The sequence below is a fragment of the Crinia signifera genome, chromosome 6, assembly GCF_055691185.1.
Source record: "Crinia signifera chromosome 6, ASM5569118v1, whole genome shotgun sequence".
Lineage (NCBI taxonomy): Eukaryota > Metazoa > Chordata > Amphibia > Anura > Myobatrachidae > Crinia > Crinia signifera.
In genome coordinates this window covers 26729134-26745515 of record NC_139222.1, presented here as the reverse complement: position 1 = coordinate 26745515, position 16382 = coordinate 26729134, and the positions used below count along the sequence as shown (strand labels likewise).

General features: G+C 46.4%; 1 protein-coding gene across 2 annotated transcripts; it reads left to right on the top strand.

Moving 5' to 3' along the window:
* Positions 1-5199: 5199 nt before the first annotated feature.
* Positions 5200-9784, top strand: LOC146010200 (uncharacterized). Of its 2 annotated transcripts, none has more exons than XM_083151215.1 (2): positions 5200-5332; positions 8170-9784. In XM_083151215.1, exon 2 carries the CDS (start codon positions 8283-8285, stop codon positions 9432-9434), a length of 1152 nt encoding a protein of 383 aa, XP_083007341.1. In that variant the 5' UTR covers positions 5200-5332; positions 8170-8282; the 3' UTR covers positions 9435-9784. The 2 variants fall into 2 exon arrangements, with proteins under 2 accessions (XP_083007341.1, XP_083007342.1); XM_083151216.1 differs by lacking the exon at positions 5200-5332 and adding an exon at positions 5747-5824.
* Positions 9785-16382: the final 6598 nt, after the last annotated feature.

Below are 16382 nucleotides of genomic sequence, written 5' to 3'. Positions count from 1 at the left end.
TGCTGCCATTTCCATTCACCTACTGCCTTCTATATCATTATCCAATGCGTAACTACCCCATGTGTGTTACATACCTGTCATTCCTACAGATGTATATATGATAAACTCATTCCTTCGCTATATTTAATTGCATTCTTTGTACAACTTCTATGGCATATATTAATTAATTCCTATACCCTATATGTTATTTATTCAAATCGCTTTCTTATCGCACCCACTCATTTGGTCCTACACCTATTATATTGTCTCCACATTCATTCCTACACCTACTGTATTATCCCATGCATTCTAATGCCCATTATATTATCACCATATTCATTCCTATGCCCATTATATTATCACCACATTCATTCTTATGCCCATTATATTATCACCATATTCATTCCTATGCCCATTAAATCATCACCACATTCATTCCTATGCCCATTATAATATCACCCCATTCATTCCTACACCCATTATATTATCACCACATTCATTCTTACATCCATTATATTATCATCTCACTCATTCTTACACCAATGATATTATCAACCCATTCATTAATACAACCATTATATTATCAACCCATTCATTCCTACACCCATTATATTATCATCTTACTCATTCATACACTCATTATATTATCATCCCATTCATTCTTACATCCATCATATTATCATCTCACTCATTCCTACACCCATTAGTTTATAACCCAATTAATTCCTACACCTATTATATTATCACCCCATTCATTCCTACACCAATTATATTATCACCCCATTCATTCCTACACCCATTATATTATCACCCCATTCATTCCTACACCCATTATATTATCACCCCATTCATTCCTACATCCATTATATTATCACCCCATTCATTCCTACGCCCATTATATTATCACCCCATTCATTCATACACCCATTATATTATCACCCTATTCATTCCTACGCCCATTATATTATCACCCTAGTTATTCCTACGCCCATTATATTATCACCCCATTCATTCCTACCAGTATTATATCAACACCCTATTAATTCCTACACTCATTATATTATCACCCCAGTTATTCCTACACCCATTATATTATAACCCCATTTATTCCTACACCCATTATATTATCACCATATAAATGTTTACACCCATTATATTATCATCTCACTCATTCCTACACCCATTATATTATCACCATATTCATTTTTACACCCATTATATTATCATCTCACTCATTCTTACACCCATTATATAATCATCTTCAGGTCTATGAACAAGCATCCAGATTCCTCAAGCACAGAGCCGGAGCTGTAGTTGGGGAGCGTGGGAGACACACAGGGCCTGAAATGTTTCAGCTTATATTGAGCGGTTAGACGGCGTTGCCTAGCCGGGTACACTAGATGCACCAAGCGGTGGGGGTCTCAGTCCCTGCACACGCAGGTGCATGACTGTACACCAGGGAAGGACAGGTAGTGGAAATGGGATAAAGACGCATCAGCAATTCCGGCAAAGAACACACACATACATCCAACACAGAATCATGCCCAAACACTCTGAAGTCACCCCACCCCTACATATACAGTGTTCATTCTAGCTCCTTACATCTTTTAAAACCCATGTAGTTCCACTTCCCTGCCTGGGGTTGTCTCTCTATGCTGTGGTGCTTGTAGCACAGTGTGGTGTGTATTTCAGAACTGAAATGCAGACCAGACCTGTGCTAGAAGCACCACAGCAGAGGGTGACACCCCAAGCAGGGAAGAAGAACTGCATGGGTTAATTTTAGACAAAAGTAATCAAATAAATGGTGTCTGTGTGTTTTTTTGTCTATATTCTTACTGCCTAGGCATTATCTCCGCTTGGCGGAGATGTTTCCAGTCATAAAAATAATAATTAAGCATGTTAACCATTTGAACCTGTTGACCGTTTGACCACGACGTACCTGTTCACCTATCATCTGGAACCCTTCCTGACCTTGGACCTTGGGCCAGATGCACTAAGCTTCAAAAGTGATGAAATGGAGAGTGATAAACAGCCAGCCAATCAGCTCCTACTTATTACATTATTCAAACCCAGCCTGTGACATGTCAGGTAGGAGCTGATTGGCTGGCTGTTTATCACTCTCCATTTTATCACTTTTTCACTGGAAACATCTCCGCCAAGCGGAGATAATACCTAGACAGTCAGAATATAGACAAAAACCATGTAGACGCCATAATGTTGTCAGGTACAATATTAGCCAATTCCACAGACAGTTGGGAGCCCAAAATGGAAACAGGATCCCTCCCTCTCTCTCTCTCTCCAGGTGCTGAGTGTTGCAGGGTCATATGTTCAAACTAAAAGTTAGTCAGGCTGGAGTTGGGTTTTGGAAAATAATGGGGTATATGAAACCAGGCAGTAACCGCAGTACGTGTAATGTTAGCTGGACTGTTCGGAAAACCTCCATGTACGGAGTGATCTGTTAATGTATCTGCACTGTGTATTACTGGATGGGTACTTGAGGTAATGGCGTCTTCTCTGGGAGGATCTTGCATTATGCTCTATTCTATCTATCAGGCTGGAGATAAGACTTTCGGGCCGCCCCAAGATATCACATCGGTGCTACTCGTTGGCCCAGTATAAATAAATGTATGTAACTAAATGTTAGCAGTCATACCTGACACATGTTAGCATACTTCCCAATTGTGGCACTTTTCATGGGACCATCCCGGGTTTCTGGGACGTTACCGTGTCCCGTCTGGGGCCGGCAGTGTCCCGTGGTAGGGGGGGAGTTGGGAGTCCCCCACGGTCACAGGTGAATAGATGCATGCGCACAGCTTCTATTCCTGCAGCCTGAGGGGCTGGGCGCATGGTCAGCAGCTCACAGAGCCGCTAGTCATGCCCACATAGCGACAAAAATGGGGGCGTGGCTTTGTCTAAGGATTGCAATTATAGGCCATGCCCCCTTTCTGCTAGGCCATGTCCCAAAGTTTCAGGTGCGCACCTCTGGCGCGGAGTGTCCCTCCTTTGTGTGTTCTAAAGTGGGGAGGTATGTGTTAGGGTTCAGGTAGAAAGTGACAGTTATTGAACCCGGAATTAGAAAACTGTCGTACAGTCCAGAGTGTGCTAGAATCACCAGAGCAGAGAGCAACACCCCCGGCAGGAAACAGGAAGTGCATGGGCTGTGACAGGCATGGGGTTCTAGAATGAACACAACCTTGGCCGACAGCATGTGTGGAACGCAATACCTCCTCAAATATCTTTGAATGCATTCCAGGAACTATGTAGAAAAGATACAAAATGGAGACTGTACGGGCAATGCTAGGTTTAGATTTATCAATAGTAATGAGCAATACTGAATATTCAATGAGTTGGGAGGTGCTTGTGGGAACTGCAGAACTGGCTGTATTCCTGTCCAATTTATGCTTTGCAAGTCTGGATTTAAATACATTCTTCCTCTCCATACTCCCCCCCCCCCCCATATCCCCCCATACCCCCCCCCCCCCTCCCAGGCCCTCATGTATTCCCCACTGTGCATTCCCTATTGGAAAGGTGGCACAGTGGAGCAGTGGTTGGCATCATTGACACACAGCAATAACGTCATGGGTTCATCTATATATGTGTGAAGTCTGTATGTTCTCCCAGTGTTTGCATGGACTTTAATTAATAGTGTGTGTCCATGTGATAATAAATATAGATTGTAAGCTCTACTGGTGCAGGGACTAATGGAAATGACTAAATAGGGTCTGTATAATATATGCGCTATACAAATAATTGATAATAAAACAATAATAAAGTAATAAAATAAATTTGCCTGAAATAAATGTATAGAATTAAGTCAGGCTTATTTGAAATGCTTGACAATAAACAAAAACATGGAAAAGTCCCAAGGAGCAGCCAGTCCCTGCAGCTACAAATCCAAATGGGGGACCACAGAATAATCCTCACTAGACAGTATTCCGAAACAAAAGATGGAAATGTTGGCGCTAAACTTGTTTGTCTTCGAATCTCAAGTGTTGTCAGGGGGTGGATTAAAAATGTATTTCTCTATGGTAGTCAGGATATAAATGTGAAAAAGAAAAAAAATTGTCGGACACAATACAGAATGCGCAGATGCAAAACATCGGAGATCAGAATAAGGTCCCAAGTTAACGAATAACTTCCACAAATCTAGGTCTGGTGCTCTCCTGCAGCTATAATTTGTACTGTTTCTGATATGTGATACTCTGCTGCCATCTACTGTTGATTGAGGAGGTACTGCAAAGCTTAATGATAAAGTATATTCTGCTGCCATCTGCTGGTAAAATATGAAATGATCTATAAATACACAAAATTGGACAAATACAGTAGGTGCATTTGCGAATAGTTAAACTGTCATATTTTTGTGCAGGGCTTCAGTCACAAGCCGTAGTTGGGTGACCTTGATAAAGCTGGCTACATACCTATACAATCCATGGCGTGATCATCCGACAACTGTATAGGTGAGTATGCAGGTCCATTGCAAGAGTGTTAGCTAATAAATGACTTAAAAAGGTCCTTCAACAGTAGGAATCAAGTCACTTATCAGAGGAGCTGGGACTTTGATTAGGTCAGGGGACAGTGATGTCACATGAAGGTTCCTATGTTTAACCATTATAATGTAACCAAGACAACAGGGGTTATATTGAGGTGCATAGCAAAAGCATCAGACTTCTGTCTAGAAGCGGTATGTATCACTGAGCTGAATGATATACATGAACCACATGTAGGTAAGGTTGCAATGTTGGTTGGGAAATTATTCTAACAGAGCAGATTCAGAGTGACTGGCAACCGGACAGACTTTATTTGCAGGCATGCAGTGTGTGGATAGGTTGACACCTATGCATACCCCATCATCACACCAATCACTTGCATGGCAATTATTCCTAGCTCCACCTGCACTATGAAAAGGTGGTTTGTATAAATTATATTGTAGTGACATTGCCATGCCATTGTATGATGATGCCAACATGCAACCACGCACAGAGTAATATGTTTCCTGACTAGTTCTACATTTGTCTAAACATTTGCGTTCCACTTGACTTCCTGGTAGTGCGTTCCACTCGACTTCCTGTATGTGTGGTCCACGCGTCTTCCTGGTTGTACGTTTCACCCTACTTCCTGGTTGTGCGGTCCACCCGACTTCCTGGTTGTGCGGTCCACCCGACTTCCTGGTTGTGCGGTCCACCCACTTCTTGGTTATGCGTTCCGCCCGACTTCCTCGTGCTTGTGAACCGGATATATACTCTCATTGCCGTACCTGGACTCGGAAGGTGTACACTGGAAAAAAGACCCCCCTGCTGGACACCGCATCTGGTGCATCGCAGAGGGCGTGCGGGTGTCTAGTGGCTAGCTTGGGGTGAGTCTGTGTATGTGATGCATGCGGCTCCCTAGTGTCACCTGCATACACCATTCTCAGCTGATTGCAGCACCCCCTTAGTGATGTCATTGATAGCAGCTAGGGGCATGTGTGCAGTCCTGTGGGTCTGAGCTGCTGGTGACCAATTTGACAGGATCATTAGTAATAATATAGGAGTAACAACCTTTCACCACATTAGTGCAATTTTAAATAGTATTCTTCAAGGTGCTGGCTGCTTCACAGGGTGGCACATGGTACATACCAGTGGTGTATACCGCAGGATGGCATATCATGCACACAGGCAGTATATGCCACAGGCTGGCACATCATGTCCCTGACTGGAGAGGAAGTCAGGCTGGGAGTAGGGGAGGGAAGACAAGATAATTGGGCAGGTTGGGCATCAGGGGTGATGTGCTGGGATTCCTTCATTAGACCAGCCGGCTATATGAGAGCAGAGAAAACTGAATTGGTCATTTCAGCACCAAGGACAGCGTGAGTGTCAGTGCAATACGTCAGTCACCTCTGCAGTATGTCATTATCTGTGGGGATTGTCAGTAATATGTATATTACAGTGACCGAGAGGAGACATCTCTCTCTTATCTCTGGCTGTCATAGCTTTTATAGCTAGGCGTCTTTCTTGTCCCTTCTCCTGATTGGCTGTAACTGTAACCAGCAGTCAGCCGGCTCTGATAACTTCCATACCTGATTCATATTCTCTTATACACGGTGGTTCACAGGATTGAGGAATTATAGAGTAATGCAGGGTACACACCAGAACGACAAGGGCCCAATCCCATCAATCTAGATCCAATCCCGACTGATTGTAGGTAGATTGGGCCCTTTTTTGCCTGTTCTGGTCTGATCCCGATCCAATGCGCGGCCCTGTGGGTTGGTCGGTCGTAATTCAGATCCTACCTGCAGCAGGTAGGATCTGAAAATGACCATTCACCTGGGTGCGGGTCACGATCGGATCGAAACCCGCTCACATCGGTTCCACATCGTGAGCAGGTCGCCCTGGTGTGTAATGGGCATAACACCGTGGGAGGTGACTGCTGGGAATGAGAAAGTAACACTGGGCGGGAATGACTGGAGAGGTGACTGCTGGGAATGGGGCATTATACAGTAACACCGGGGGATGTGACCGGAGAGGTGACTGCTGGGAATGGGGCGTTATACAGTAACACTGGGGGATGTGACCGGAGAGGTGACTGCTGGGAATGGGGCATTATACAGTAACACCGGGGGATGTGACCGGAGAGGTGACTGCTGGGAATGGGACATTATACAGTAACACCTGGGGATGTGACCGGAGAGGTGACTGCTGGGAATGGGACATTATACAGTAACACCTGGGGATGTGACCGGAGAGGTGACTGCTGGGAATGGGACATTATACAGTAACACCGGGGGATGTGACCGGAGAGGTGACTGCTGGCAATGGGACATTATACTGTAACATCGGGGGATGTGACCAGAGAGGTGACTGCTGGGAATGGGACATTATACTATAACACCGGGGGATGTGACCGGAGAGGTGACTGCTGGGAATGGGACATTATACTATAACACCGGGGGATGTGACCGGAGAGGTGACTGCTGGGAATTGGACATTATACAGTAACACCGGGGGATGTGACCGGAGAGGTGACTGCTGGTAATGCGGCATTATACAGTAACACTGGGGGATGTGACAGGAGAGGTGACTGCTGGGAATGGGACATTATACAGTAACACCGGGGATGTGACCGGAGAGGTGACTGCTGGGAATGGGACATTATACAGTAACACCTGGGGATGTGACCGGAGAGGTGACTGCTGGGAATGGAATATTATACATTAACACAGAGGGGATGTGACCGGAGAGGTGACTGCTGGGAATGGGGCGTTATACAGTAACACCGGGGGATGTGACCGGAGAGGTGACTGCTGGGAATGGGACATTATACAGTAACACCGGGGGATGTGACCGGAGAGGTGACTGCTGGGAATGGGACATTATACAGTAACATTGGGGGATGCGACTGGAGAGGTGACTGCTGGGAATGGGACATTATACAGTAACACTGGGGGGATGTGACCGCAGAGGTGACTGCTGGGAATGGGGCGTTATACAGTAACACCGGGGGATGTGACCGGAGAGGTGACTGCTGGGAATGGGACATTATACAGTAACACCGGGGGATGTGACCGGAGAGGTGACTGCTGGGAATGGGACATTATACAGTAACATTGGGGGATGCGACTGGAGAGGTGACTGCTGGGAATGGGACATTATACAGTAACACTGGGGGGATGTGACCGCAGAGGTGACTGCTGGGAGTGGGACATTATACAGTAAAACCGGGGGATGTGACCGGAGAGGTGACTGCTGGGAATGGGACATTATACAGTAACACGGGGGATGTGACTGGAGAGGTGACTGCTGGTAATGGGGCATTATACAGTAACACCAGGGGATGTGTCTGGGTGATGACTGTATTGTGTGCGTCAGGTTTCTATAAGCTTTGGGATGTCACTGTCTATCCATGGAGGAGGGGGAGTAGATAGTAGGACATGAGAGTGGAGCCATCAGGAGCAGGTGACATCCCTAGGTAAGATCAGACTCTGTATATGTTTATTATTAAAGCCGCCAGACCCAATCCGTATAACTAGTTCTTTATTTCTGCATGAAATGATGACTTATTAAATCTGTGTCTGTTGAATCTACCACATAAGGCAATGTGCTTGATTTGACCTCTCTTGAGTAGACAACAATATCAATTCTATGTTTTGGTGCTGATGAGGCCTTAAATGACCATTTTTCTTATTTTCTATTTGCGTGTATTTATGTCCAACAGATTTTCCTGCACAACACTAAAACTGGATTACTCTCCGAAAACGCAGAATCTGAGTGAAGGTCAAGTTTTAATGAAAACCAAATTGCAAGCAGTCTAACAACGAAGGACGTGAAATGAATAACAAAGAAAAAAATATCACAGACACTGACATGAATATACAGACAGATCCCACCCTATATTCACCTACTCGTGTTAAGGAGGAACCGGCCTCTTGTGACGGAGGAGACCTCACACACACTGACCTATATACTCCCACGGGTCGTACACAGTATACAGCTACTCATATTAAGGAGGAATCTGTCTTTTATGAAGAAGACAACGTCACAGACATTTGTACACCCACAGATCACACAGGATATTTATCTTTTAATATTAAGGAGGAATCTTTCTCCTCAGAAGAGGGAAATGTCACAGACACTGAGAATGATACACCCACAGATCATGCACCGTACACGTCTACGCGGGTAAAGGCGGAATCGGTCCCCTCTGAGGGAAATGACACAGACGCTGACCTTTGCACACAAGCGGATGAGGACCCTCCACTAGAATTTATCTGTGTAAAAATCAAAGAAGAGTCCGCTTCAAGTGAAGAAGACGCTGAAGTGGATTCGCCCGCCCGCCATTTTCCCGCCAAAAATGCGTCTAAACGAAAGAGGCAGAAGTCCGCCGCTGCGGAGTCCCACAGAACGTACAACTGCTCCAAGTGCGAAGAAGCCTTCCACAACTACGCCGATTTCACAGCGCACCAGGCCGCGCACCCAAAGACGGAGATCTCTTGTTCCGAGTGCGGGAAGCTGTTTCCGTACAAATCGCAACTCATTAGACACCAGCGGATTCACACGGGAGAAAAACCTTTCCCTTGTCCCGAATGTGGGAAATGTTTTACCTGTAAGTCGGAAGTTGCGAAACACCAGGTGACTCACACGCGAGAAAAGTCGTACTCGTGTTCCGAGTGCGGAAAGCGGTTTATGAGACAGTCCAGCCTCATTAACCACAGGATTACACACACGGACGAGAAACCCTTTTCCTGCTCCGAGTGCGGGAAGTCCTTTAAGTGGCAGTACAACCTTTCCTTACACCAGAGGATACACACGGGAGAGAAGCCCTACGAGTGCTCCGTATGCGGGAAGTGCTTCACCTGTAGGTCAAACCTTATTTATCATCAGAGGACTCACACCGGGGAGAAACCTTTTACGTGTTTGAAATGCGGCGTATGCTTCTCGTTTAAGCCGCAGTTGACTAGGCACGAGAAAACGCACTTATGAGACCGGCCGTATTTGTATTCTGAGTGTTGACGTACAGATGTATTCGTTACCTGGACATCGTGTAACGGAGATGCATCGCAGTGCAGCCGGGCAGTCTCTGAGGAACACGCCTCAGTGATGTCACTCGTGCCAAGTGGACCACTGACACAAAATGGCCGACTGGTTGCACTGCGAGGGGCTTTCTACGGAGTTGTAAATCGAGATATGTGTGTAAACTGAATAAAATAATGTTACGTGTCTGTAAAAATAATAAGTTAATTCTAGGATTCTCTGTTCTTATTCACAAAACAATGCAATTATCAGACCTTGTCCTGCATGTTAAAGGTTTCGACATCCATGTGACCTTCTACCTTCACACTAAATATATCTGTCAGTGTGATCATGCAATGAGGCATCGTTATTTCTTTGTATTGTATACAGCGCAGTCCAGTATTCCCATTGCCGACCTTCCAACCCTGTCCACTTTAGCCATGTTGACAAATTTCATGTGTCGACAAATTTCATATGTCGACTTTAGTGTTGTGGCAAACGCAGGATTTTCAGAAGGGGGTTTCCAGAGGGGCGGAGCAAAGCACGAGAGATGGACACTTAGGTGACCCAGTATATGCCGGATCAGTTAAAGTACACACACACACACACACACACACATATATATATATATATACATACAGGGTCGTCAACAGCAGTGTAGACCCCTGGGCACAGCAATGTATTGGGGCACCTACCGATCCTCCAGAGGTAGGGGTGGGGGAAGCTTTGATGTCCCGCGGGTGGTAGGGGGTATTATATCAACCACTCAGCATGTAGGGCCTGGATCAGTAATTTCCACTAATTACCCCTTTACTGCACAGATGGTGGGAGATGGGGTGGGAGAAGAGGGCATTGGGCTGAATGAAGGGGCCCTGATACATAACTTCCAGGGTGGTAGAGGATGTTTAATATGCAGAGGAGGGGTGTATAGTGGAATGGGCTTATTATTCATAATTTTCTGGTGGGAGGACAGCTTGCTTGACTGCAGATATCTCCAGTTCCCGGAAATAGATTTCTAAGATTTTAATGGAATTAAAAACGAGAGAATCCCACCTACCAAATGGTATTGGGGACTAGGGGATCAGAGTTCAGGAGGCAGAGCAATCTGCCAACGAGTATATAAAACTACATACCAGGTGTGTAGAGGAGCTGGAGCAGTAACCAGCTGCTTTAAGGCTGATATCTCTGGTTCTGGGAAGAGTAGAGAAAAGCTACTAGTGTCCTTCAAAGGGGGAGAGTCTCAGCTTTTGGAATATACCCTCAGAAAAACTCTCAGTCAGACAGAACCTGAAATATCTGACTGGGAAGAGCAATTAACAGGCTTGGATGGGGACCACTGCTTTGAAGTCTGATATCTCCGGTTCCCAAGGGCCGATTTTTAAAATTCTTGTACCCATGGAAAGAGGGGACCCTCAGCTTTCAGCCTAGGGCCCTTAGACTCCTGGGGGGGGTTCTGGGTACTCAGAACCCCCCCCCCTGCGTGCGCTACTGACCTAGCCACCATATCCCCTAAAAATATCAGGCCATATGTAATAGGGTCTGATTTTTCTGGCGTTGCGGAATGCCGGACCATCTGGAATTTTTTTTCAAGCGGAAATCATTTACGAGGCATGCTTTTGCGAGATCGCCCGGCAAAATCAGATCCTATTATTACATATAGCCCATAGTGCACCGGTTCTCAAACTCGGTCCTAGGACCCCACTCAGCGCATGGTTTGCAGGTCTCCTCACAGACTCACAAGTGAAATAATTAGCGCCACCTGTGGATCTTTCAAAATGTGTCAGTCAGTAATGAGTGCAGCTGTCAGGTGACTTGGAAAACATGAACTGTGTGGGGTCCTGAGCACCTGAGTTTGAGAACCCCTGCCAAATTGTACTTAATATAAGTCTTAGGTAGACGTAAGGTGATAAATGTCTTAGAAGTTGGGAAAATCTGTCCATCCAGGGCCTGATTGGAAGCAACTAAAGCTGGCCATACATTTATGCGATTTTGCCTGATTCTGATGTATCAGGGCAAGAAATGGGGTGAAAGTGGCAAATCGCATGTGTTTTTAATTCCAATCCGTGGCCCCATGCACGTCGGATCGGAGGTCACTAGTGCTGTGCTAGAGATTTATCGGATCCGGTGGCACTTTCTGGGGTCGCGTATGATACATCATATGCAAAAGGACAGCATGCGGTGTATCGTATGATCGTATACGATCCTGCCGCCTGAGAAGCTGCTGAGCGGTTCAAGGGAGATCGGCTGCAACGTCCCCCCTAAGAGAAGTCGCAGTAGTGTATGAGGGCCTTAAGGCCCCACGCAGCTTAATCTGCCAAATTTTGCAAACTCCTCAGACTTTTCTCTCTGCCTGGGAAATAGGCTTCCGTGCCTGCAGCCAGAGCTGCACCATATTCTGAGGGCAACTTCCCTTGCACGCAGCATGGGGTAGGTGTAAGTGCACGTACAGCGGAGATGGCGCGGGGGGGGGGGTGGAGCAGCCGCAGAATCTCTTATATATTTGGCTACATCTGTCACTCAAAGTGTGTCTGGAGCTCTAACGCTGGGTGGAGCCTCTGACTCACATGACTGACTCACATGACAGAGAACCAGCCCAGTGAGCCCACAGACAGTGCCAGACACCTCTGCCTCTCCATGTTACACAGCAAAGACACAGCTACTCACCAGACACACCAGGTGAGCGCCCCCACACCTCCATACCGCCCAACATGACCCTCTCCAGGAGGGACAGAATGCTCTGTTTCTGGACTTCCATCTTAATTTATGATTGTCATCACCTGTTTTAAAAAGGGTAATTGATAAGAAAGGTGTTTAAGCACAGGTGATGGTAATCCATAAATTAAGAAGAAAGTCCAGAAACAGAGCAATGTGTCCCTCCTGGATAGGGTCATGTTGGATATGCACCTCCCCCCCCCCCCATTCAGGGCATCCCCACGATAAAATGGCACATGCAAAACACTGACATGGCTATGGTCGACAATGAAAAAGGCTGAAAAGATTTATGTTTCACTTTTTCAATGTTTTCATATTAATTCTCATGCGTCGACATGGACACCAATGAAGTGCCACACTTATGTCAACATTTACATGTGTTAACCTTTCTGTGTTGATTTTTTTCTTGTGGCGATTCGCGGCACCCCCCGCGACCCCCCTCCCTCGATTTGCAGCACACCCCTCACCTCCTCCCTCCCCCCCCCCACCCCTGCGCGCGATTCACACAACCCCAGGATTAAATGGCACATGCACGGCTATGGTCGACAATGAAAAAGGTTGACATGAGTTTTTGAAGATTTATTTTTCTTTTTTTAATGTTTTCATATTCATTCTCATGTGTCGACATGGACACCAATGAAGTGCCACACTTATGTCAACATTTACATGTGTTGAACTTTCTGTGTTGATTTTTTCGTGTAGCAATTTTTTTCCAGTGACAACTATAAACTATGTGCACGTCAACCTACACATCATCAACCAATTCTTTGTATAACATATAACACCTGTTCTGTTTTACTGTAGGTGTTTTAAGTCAGATCTTTTACTGCTACTATTACTGTTTATGTAAATGCATTCTGAATGACAGCAACATCCTACCATCCTTCTACAAGAATATATAACCAACTAGGTGATTCACGTGCCCCCCCCCTCCCGCAATTCACGGACCCCCCGCGCACCCCCCTCCCGCGATTCGCAACCCCCCCCTTGCGCAATTCAAGCCCCCTCCCACGCTTTGCGGACCCCCGCCCTCTCCCGCGATTCGCCGACACCTGCGCCCCCTCCCTCCCTTGATTCACGGCACCCCCCGCGCCCCTCCCGCAATTCACGGCACCCCTAAGCCCCACTTTAGTCCCCCGTATACTCACACACCCCTATCACTACCCAGCTTCCTGCTCTCCTGAACCGTAACTTCCACCACTGGGGAGTCGCTGACGCTGTTTTGCCCACATGCCCCTATCATGCCTCATAGCCCAGCCTCCTGCTCTCATGCACCCGAACTCCCACCCAGTAGGAGGAGACGCTAACTAAGGGCCACCATCCTGTACTGCCACACTGGACCCTCACCCACTGGCAGAAGCTGCACAGTATCTCCCACCCTCCTCTTTAGTCCCCCTTATTCCCACACACCCCTATCACTACCCAGCCTCCTGTTTTCTTGTGTCGTGACCTCCGCCAGTGGGGAGCCGCTGACTCAGAAACACCCTACTATACTATTGCACACACACACACACACACCTAAACAACATGCACACACAGCCCCCCCCCCACACCCACAAATGTCACTGTACCATCCACACTATCAATGTACATCTTACTCTGTAACCGCTTTTTAATTAAACAAAACAATACACACCCCCTTCCACATCATATGCTCTCTATTTAACACATTTCACCTATAACTCAAGTTGCAATACAGGCATCTTTCATACAATTCTAACCATCATTCTCATATACAAATGTTCACAAATTAAGGGGGCGCAGCCCCTTACGACGGTGTGAAGAGCGCCCGTAGGGCGCGATGAATCACCTAGTACAGCAATACTTACCTCAGCGCTCCATTTGTGTCTTCCTCACAGAATTATCTCATTGTCATGTCCTCTGTTTGGCCTTGCGCATGCAAGGTACGATTCGTACACAAGCGCAGAGGTTCGATAATCGTTGCCGTGCGAATTCGCACAGCAGCATTCAGGTCTGGATAACCTTCATAGTCCGTTTCCTAAAAAAAAAAAATAGAGTGAACAGGACTCTATGTTCAAGCTTACGATACAAATGAGATAACCTTTTACTGACAGGGAGCCAATCAAAAGTGATCTTTCATTCCTAGAGCGCTGGGGATCAAGCTTTGCTCTTCCACTGTGTCGCTGCAGAGAAATGTCCGTATAGATGATGCACAACGTGGGGCCTCCGGGAGGCAGAACCTCACCCTGAGTCTGCTCTCCGTCCACCCTGCCCTGGCAATATGATCAGGACGGAGATCTCCAGGAGGTGATAACAATGACATGCACTGGTGGGGTTCCGTGAGGGCTGAGTTTGGGAATCGCTACTCTACCTGGGCCCACTGTTAGGAACGGGAGCGAAGAGGGGGTTCCACCAGAAATGCTCCATAGCAATGGCCACCAATGGGTTTGGTAGAATTTTGCATAAACATCCATTTGCAGCTTGTCGACAGCTATTAAATGATTTCTACAGCGCTGGCAGATGTGAGATACCTCTCTGGTGTCTCACATCTACGAGCGCCCTGTGCGGGAAGCGAGCGGTCAGCTGACATCCGCTGCCCACCCCCGTACCCGCGTCATTGCACCATTTTCAAGGGAACGCACATAAATGTTGGGCTTCCTATGGGCGCAGCCCTCCTGCCCACACTGCTAGGTGCGAGCGGGCAGAGCGAACTGCGTGTTTGGCTGCACATGTGCATAAAAGTATAAGCGTATGTGCAGTCACAAAACATTGCTCCCGCGTGCAAATAATAAGGTCCTATATACTGTATGCTGCATCTCATGCACAACTTACAGTGTTCATTCTAGCACCCGCTATCTTTGATAACCCATGCAGTTCCTCTACCCTGCCTGGGGTGTCGCTGTCTGCTGTGGTGTTTCTAGCACAGGCCTGGTTTGCATATCAGTGCTGATATACAGACCACACTGTGCTAGAACTTATTTGTACTGTACTTATTTGTACTGTACTTATTTGTACTGAATTGCTCTTTAGTGCTTCAATAACATAAAAACGTATATAAAAAAAAATCAGTTTTTTCAACCATTTTCATCCTTCGTACCAACAATATCTGCAATGCAATTGATAGGTCCTGAACCCAGGAGACGGCCTTCCCTGGGGGTCCAATCACCCGACCTCCTAGATGTCAGCCCGCCACTACAGAACGGGGTAACACCTCTGGTTGAGAACCACTGGACTAGACTGTTGTCATCAAACAAAAACAAAAACAAAAAGGTTCTCACCATGAAAATGGTGGACGTGAGTGACTGCCGACCTAAAGTCTGGATACCGTTTTGTGCCTTTATTGCTGTGCTCAGAATGTATTCCTTACTATCCTGTAATCTGATCCAGATGAAGGAGCTGGGAATACACCAGCTGCAGGCATTACCGTAGCAAGAAGTGCTGCAGCAGCTGCACACTGTACACACTTCTCATAACTGGGTTTAACTACAGATAGGGGGAGATGTATCATACCCTCATAAGAGGCAGAGTAGAGATGTTACCCATGGCAACAAATCAGATTGCAGCAATTATTTAACTAGCTATAATATTGCAGAGGCTGATTGGTTGCTATGGGCAACTGTTCCACTTTTCTCTAAGGTTTGATACATCCTCCTCACAGGCATGACTCGGTGCATAAGACATACTTGCCTACTTTTGAAAACTAGGTTCAGGGAGAATACAGTTGGTCGTTGAATTTTGCACAGCCCCGCATTGAGGGGGTGTGTCATGCTCCTCCCAAATGGCGTGTCTATGGAGAGATTGTGAAAAGAGATTGTGAACATGGCACCTGGAAGCGTGGGTGTGTACTACTGTGAGGAATCTTTTTAAATGACTTATATCCAAATGTAGATGAGCCCCAAAACAGTTAAGAGCTACTATACTTGGTAAAGTGCTGGGAAATGGTGCAGATAATTCAATGTAAATGTATCTGTCTCTCATTCCTTTTTCCCCAAAAAACTAACCAGTAGGGATGGCCATCGTTGCCATTGCCATCGATGGTTGCCATCGATGGCAATTCTGCAACTGGCCATCAATAGTGTTAAACTATGCAATGGATGACCATCGATATTTTTACATATCGATGGTCATCCATTGTGTTTCACTGATTGGCCTGTGGGCCAATCAAAATGTGGGGGGGGGGGCTTCGCGGGTGTCGGGGGTGGGACTATGCTCCGTGTCCCGGCACTTTGAAAAAAAAAAAAATGA

Excerpts from the sequence above, each read along its gene's own strand:
- LOC146010200 (XM_083151215.1), top strand. The coding sequence starts at position 8,283 with ATGAATAACAAAGAAAAAAATATCACAGACACTGACATGAATATACAG.